At 40.2% G+C, this 6183-nt stretch overlaps 1 protein-coding gene across 1 annotated transcript; it reads left to right on the top strand.

Moving 5' to 3' along the window:
* The first annotated feature begins 578 nt into the window (after positions 1 to 578).
* On the top strand, positions 579 to 2671 carry LOC120440634 (E3 SUMO-protein ligase ZBED1-like). Its single transcript, XM_039613489.1, has 7 exons — positions 579 to 676; positions 777 to 1324; positions 1453 to 1597; positions 1708 to 1939; positions 2037 to 2174; positions 2297 to 2356; positions 2441 to 2671. Exons 1-7 carry the CDS (start codon positions 579 to 581, stop codon positions 2669 to 2671), a joined length of 1452 nt encoding a protein of 483 aa, XP_039469423.1.
* Positions 2672 to 6183: the final 3512 nt, after the last annotated feature.

Genomic DNA, 6183 nt, shown 5'->3' with positions numbered 1-6183 from the left:
TGTTGAGAACCAGTTCCCACTGTTTCAATTCCTTGGAATTGTTTGCCATTTTTACAAACGATTCCCTTATCGATTCCAGTCGCCTCGAATGACGTCACCACGTTGCGTAGCGTCTTTTACCCAGTAGGAAACATGGCGCCTAAGCGGCACAAATGCTCAAAAGTTTGGTTACACTTTATGAGAAAGGATGACAACAGGGCAACGTGCAATACTTGCAAAGTAGAGATTTCATCAAAGGGAGGAAACACTACGAATATGCAAAAGCATTTGCTCAAAAAACACGCGATTGCTTTAAATGAATGTCGTGTTGTTGATCCACTCCGGACTAGCGAAGCTCAACCCAGCAGCAGCGGTAGCGTTTGCACGTCCTCTCCCGTTAATACTGCAGGTAACTAATCAACTAGCATTGCATATTATGTTAGCGCGATTTGCCTTATTACAAAACCTGCCATTACTGTGCGTTGCATTTAGATAACCATGACGAGAGAGACAGACAGAGTCTGTCTGGCTCAGATGCTGGCAGTTCTCGCTGCAGTCTACGGGTGGCTTCTCATTTCACAGAGGCAGGGAAAAGTAAAATGACACAGGCCAGGATAGACGAATGTCACCGAGCAGTGACTAAGTTTGTTGTAAAAGGCTTGCACCCTTTTGCCACAGTAGATGCCCCCGAGTTTCGGTAAGTGAATGTTTAATTGTAGGCTAAGTCAGGGAATGTCAAAGTTGCATGTTCTCCTCTTACCAGATGTTTCATCCGTTTCCATTTCTATATCTTTTAGAGAAATGATAAAGACTCTGAACCCTAAGTACAAAGCCCCAAACAGAGACAGTTTAACCAACCACTTGATCCCTGCTTGGTATGCAGTCGGAAAGGCAAATCTGATTTCTCAGCTGAAACATGTGTTGAAGGCAGCCATCACTGCAGATGGATGGACAAGTTTTAGTCAAGCTCATTACCTCACAGTAACGATGCATTATGTCAGGAATGGCCAGACTCATGAAAAAGTCCTCAAAACCAAACCAGTGTACCAGGCACAGACAGGGACAGCTGTAGCAGAGGAGATTGATGAGATCTTGGGGGAGTATGGTATCAAAGACAAGGTTGTGGCAGCCACTGTTGATAATGCGGCCAACATGGATGTAGCTGTCAAAAAGCTACAAATTCTCAAGTTTCCATGCTTTGCACACACCCTGAACCTTGGAGCTCAGAAGCTCTACATTTGTCCTGCCATTTCCAACTGGGTGGCAAGAATTCGCTCTGTGATTGTATGGATGAAGAGGTCCCACATGGCAAAAGTGGTCCTGAAGGAGAAGCAAGAGTTGTTCAGTAAGCATAGTAAATAGTTTTTTGAGATTGTGTATATTATAATCATTAGATCATAATCAAATTAAATTTATAAACAAAGATAAGGAATATTACATTAGCATTTAAGTTGTGAACGCATTACCCCTCAGAGCTGCCCAAGCATATGCTGCTCCTAGATGTAAAGACCAGATGGAACTCTTTGTATTTGATGATGGAGAGATTCTGCAAGCAGTTTCCTGCCATCCAGGCTGCAGCCATCGATCCACGGATAAGAAAGTCCATAGAAAAGGAAAGGTGAGTAGTATTGAAAAATAATGATAATATGGCTTAACTTGGACTCAGGTTTTATTTTTGTTTGTTTTATGCAACATATCTGTTGTATTTTTGTTTTGTTGATATTGCAGACTGGCTAAAATGGGCAATGATCACTTAAGAAAAGCAGAGGAGTTTGTGGTACTCATGCGGAAGCACTACACCTCCACACTAGCAGTGTCCAGTGACAAAAGTCCAATCTGTGGTGAGATTTTGCCCATCCTGCAAAAGCTACAGCAACACTACACCGTACAAGAAGATGACTCTGCCTTCACAAGGAGCATAAAGGAGAACATTTGGAAAGATCTTTCCAAACGATACCAGGTACAATTGATGATTTATTTATCATAAATAAAATAACAGTTATAAATACTGAAGGATAGTCATGATGTCACATTTTCCTCCCTCTTAAAAATTTAAGGACGCAGATATCAAGAGCTTCCTGGAGGAGGCCACCATCTTGGACCCCCGATTTAAATCCAAAGTGGATAAGGATGAAGTCTGGCACAGGATCAGGGAAGCAGCAATTGCAGCAAAGACAGAGGCAGGAGCAGATGAGGTATTTCAATATGACGGTGTCTTTCACTGCAGCACATTTCCATTGTGAGAGTGAGACCTTTCATCTATGGATCTGTGGTACTTAGTTTGATTTGTTTGTTTATGTGTCACTTTCTACTCAAGCACCTGGAGCAAGGAGACACACAGGGAGAGTTATTCGAAGATGAGGATGAAGAAGACTATGTAAGTTTAGTTCATTGTGATGATAATTTAAATGTCATGGAATGTTCATTTTTTGCTTAATTTTTTATGTCCATTTAATTTCAGGCGCCACCAGTAAAGCAAAAAAAAAAAAAAAACGGCCTTGGAGAACTCTTTGAAGAAGAGGACAACGAGCTGCAGTCATTCCAACAACGGCAGCCCGTTCTTTCCCTGGCCCAGATAGTGGATCAGGAGATCCAGCTGTATAGAAGCCTAACCCCCATCCCCTGCAAGGATAACGCAGCCCTATGGTGGTGGAGCAAGAGAGACTCTGCCCCTGCTGTCAGCACTGGCTGAAAGGTTTCTGTGTGTGCAGGAATCCTCCACCCCGTCTGAGAGGGTGTTCTCCACAGCTGGAGAGACCATAAGTCCAGAAAGATCACGTATCCTTCCTGAAAAAGCAGATATGCTTATATTTCTGCAAAATAATTTTTAATTCTCCATAGTTGATGGATGCAGAATTGCACAGTGCACAGTTCCATTGGACTTGAGTTGATTGTATTTTTTGCTGGCTGATATAGTTTTATTTTTGAGTGCCCATGTGTTACACCCCTGAAAACAGGGGGAAAAGAATCACGAGAGTGATTATTACTTGCGTCTCTCATGCAGTAGTTTATTGCAATGAGGAGAACGCGCGAAAGCCCCCTAGTGGAGAATAGAGACACTACTAATCGATCCCAGAAAAGGCTTACTAGCCGATCACTGATGTATAGATTGCAGTTCTCCTAAGTAACATGAAAGCCATTAATATAACATGAAAAATAATAAACTCTTAACCATTTTCTTACCATATTTACATTATTTTTGTCCTTATATCAACTGATATGAATTAGTATTAAGTGAACAGTTTTATATGCAGTAGACCTTCAACAGTAGTCCTTCAACCTGTCACACATGCTCATATACTTTTAAAAAGGAGAGTGTAAATGTTACTGGACATTCTTGTGTAATTGCCACTGAATAATTTATGTTATACTTTGTTATTGCTACAACAGAATATTTATTTTATTATTATTTTACATTTACAACTTTTTTTTTTCTGGGGTCCTCGTGGCACCCCATCGAGGAGCAGTAGGCTGTGGATCTCTTAAGATCTCACTGTTGGGTTTGTAAGGTCATGCTACTCCTACATTTCTGTCTTGTTCAAAGATAAGATATAAAACAAAGTTCAAAGCTAATCGACCTGTGTGTTCTCCTTTTTAAAAAAATAAGAATCGATAAGAGAATCGATAAAGAATCGAATTGTTAAACAGAATCAAAAATGGAATCGGAATCGCGAAAATCTTATCAATACCATCCCTAGCTGTCATTATTACCGAACCGATTTTATGTGCTACACAGCGCTCAAAAATCTGTCAAAAAATGTTTTAGTACGACTTTGCTAAGCTACAAAGCTGCACCGCTTGATGGATTGTCGGAGCATTATGGAAAGTCAAGGTCAAAACCTTAAAGTGGGTTCTGAATTTAATAGGGAACCAGTGCAGCTGAAACAGCAGGGGTGTGACATGGGAGTACTTGGAGGACTTGCAGATGCTCCAAAGAGGCTTTACATAAACAAGTAAATAAAGAATTACAATAATCCAGATGAGATGAAACAAATGCATGAATGACAATTTCTAATTCGGAGCACGATACAATGGGACTCAGCTTAGCAATGTTTCTCAAGTGATAAAAACAGGAGCGGACCAGAGATTTAACATGAGCGTCCAAAGTCAGAGCTGAGTCAATAGTAACACCAAGGTTCCTGATAGGTTTGGCAAATGTAGCAAGTGGACCCAAGTTTTCAATAACACAAATTTTTTAGGAGCACAAACAAGAACTTCAGTCTTCTCCTCATTTAGCTGAAGAAAGTTTCCAGCCATCCAACCTCTAATGGAGTCTATGCACCTGTGCAGAATCTGTAGCTTGGAAACATCTTGGGGCTTAAAGATATATAACTGAATATCATCTGCATGGCAGTGATACGAAATGTCCTTAAAAGTGTTCAATAAGTGCTGAAGAGGAAGTGAATACAACAAAAACAATAAAGGCCCCAAAACTGAACCTTGTGGCACACCATAGGCAAGAAAAGTAGAAGATGAACTGTACTTAGAGGTAGCCACAGAAAAGGATCGTTCATGCAAATAAGATTCAAACCAGTCCAAAGCAGCCCCTGATATACCCACCCAGTGTCTCAGCCTATCTAGCAGAATACGATACGTCCACAGTATCAAAGGCGGAGGTCAGGTCCAACATCAAGAAAACAGAGCATTCTCCTGCATCACATCTCATCAAAATGTCGTGACTCATCAAAATGACTCTAAGGCTACGTTCACACTGCAGATCTTAATGCTCAATTCCGATTTTTTGAGCAAATCCGATTTTTTTGTGTGGTTGTTCACACTACAAATAAAATGTGACAGCAAACGCGCTCTAGTGTGAACCATTCATGGCCCTCAAAGCGGCCCACATGCGCAAAAGAAGACGTCACACACAACGCGCTCTGTTTAGACCCAGACCAAACAGTATTGTTTGACTGATGGCCCTTAATATAAAGACTTGTTTCGGACTTTACGTTTCCCAATTTTGCTTTAAGTTATAAAGTTATTTTGTTATTTACATGTAGCCTAATAATTATCCTTATTGCTGTTTTAGAGAGGAGCGGTGCTTCAAAGGATAGTTGCAGATTTCTATCAGAATCTGCAGATTATATAGTACAAATAAAATGTTCACGTTTCTCCAACGTTGTCTTCCCAACAGTTTCACTAACATCTACACTGGAAGGCCAGGAAGCGTTCACAATGTCTTCTCGGGCGCTTCTCCGGCGCTGATAATTGGTGTCTGTCTTGTGTCAGTGACGTAAAAGATGGATTTAATGCGACATGACCGTTCAAACAGCAGTCGCTTTCTAAAACATCGGATATGTATCAGATTCAGTACCACATACGAAAGTGACCCAGGTCGGATTTGAAAATATCGGATTTGTGCTGTTCACACTGTCATACCATGATTGGATATGGGTCGCATAGCGTCAGAAAAGTCGGATTTTATGTGCTTTCGCCTGCAGTGTGAACGTAGCCTAAGAAGTGCAGTTTCAGTAGAGTGAGCTCTACGAAAGCCAGATTGGAATTCATCCAGAATGCTGTATTTATCTAAAACGGCTATAAGCTGCTTAGCCTTGCTTTTAGAAAAGGTTAGGCTGAAGACAATTAGGCTGAAAAATATAAATCTTTGTTTGCTATTGTGAATATATTAACTGTACTAGACCTTAAGTTTAGAGTTAAAATGCTACCCATGGTAGATTATTTCCTCCCAGTCTCACCTGTTTTCAATATACTAGTAACAATAAATTCTGCTTTTAGAATGGAAAGATTTTGAAAAGTCCTTGTTCTTGCTGTGACTGGCACATTTAGGAAACGAGTCAGTACTTAGCATTGGTCTATTGTGTGAACTATTTAAAACAGCTTCCAGCTGAGTGCTGTCTTTAACTTGCAGAGTGTGGTGTGTGGGTGTGCATGACAGGAAGGGAGAGAGAGAGACAAAGAAGGTGCAACTTTTCTACTAGATTTTTTTTATTGTCCATTTTGTAGTGGAGACACTATTCGAGACACTATTAGTCTCGAAATGGAAAAGTAATGGTTTGGGTTAAAATTAACATGTCACTCTTGTTTAGTCTACATAGTAATCTCCAAATCTTGTTTTGGGTTTTTTAAATCTCAGAGTTTATATAAAATTTGAAACAAAATTGTGTCTGTTAAGCTTAATTATCAGTTGATATTGATAATCATGTCTATGAGGATTTATATAGCAATTTTAAAACATGGTTCCCA

The sequence above is a fragment of the Oreochromis aureus genome, linkage group 6 (genome assembly GCF_013358895.1).
Source record: "Oreochromis aureus strain Israel breed Guangdong linkage group 6, ZZ_aureus, whole genome shotgun sequence".
NCBI classification, from domain to species: domain Eukaryota; kingdom Metazoa; phylum Chordata; class Actinopteri; order Cichliformes; family Cichlidae; genus Oreochromis; species Oreochromis aureus.
This window is presented reverse-complemented; position numbering and strand designations above follow the sequence as displayed.

Coding starts and splice junctions, on each gene's coding strand:
- LOC120440634 (XM_039613489.1), top strand. CDS start 579: ATGACACAGGCCAGGATAGACGAATGTCACCGAGCAGTGACTAAGTTT. Junction 1,325..1,452: donor GGAGAAGCAAGAGTTGTTCA/GTAAGCATAGTA, acceptor ATTACCCCTCAG/AGCTGCCCAAGCATATGCTG. Junction 1,940..2,036: donor ATCTTTCCAAACGATACCAG/GTACAATTGATG, acceptor TAAAAATTTAAG/GACGCAGATATCAAGAGCTT.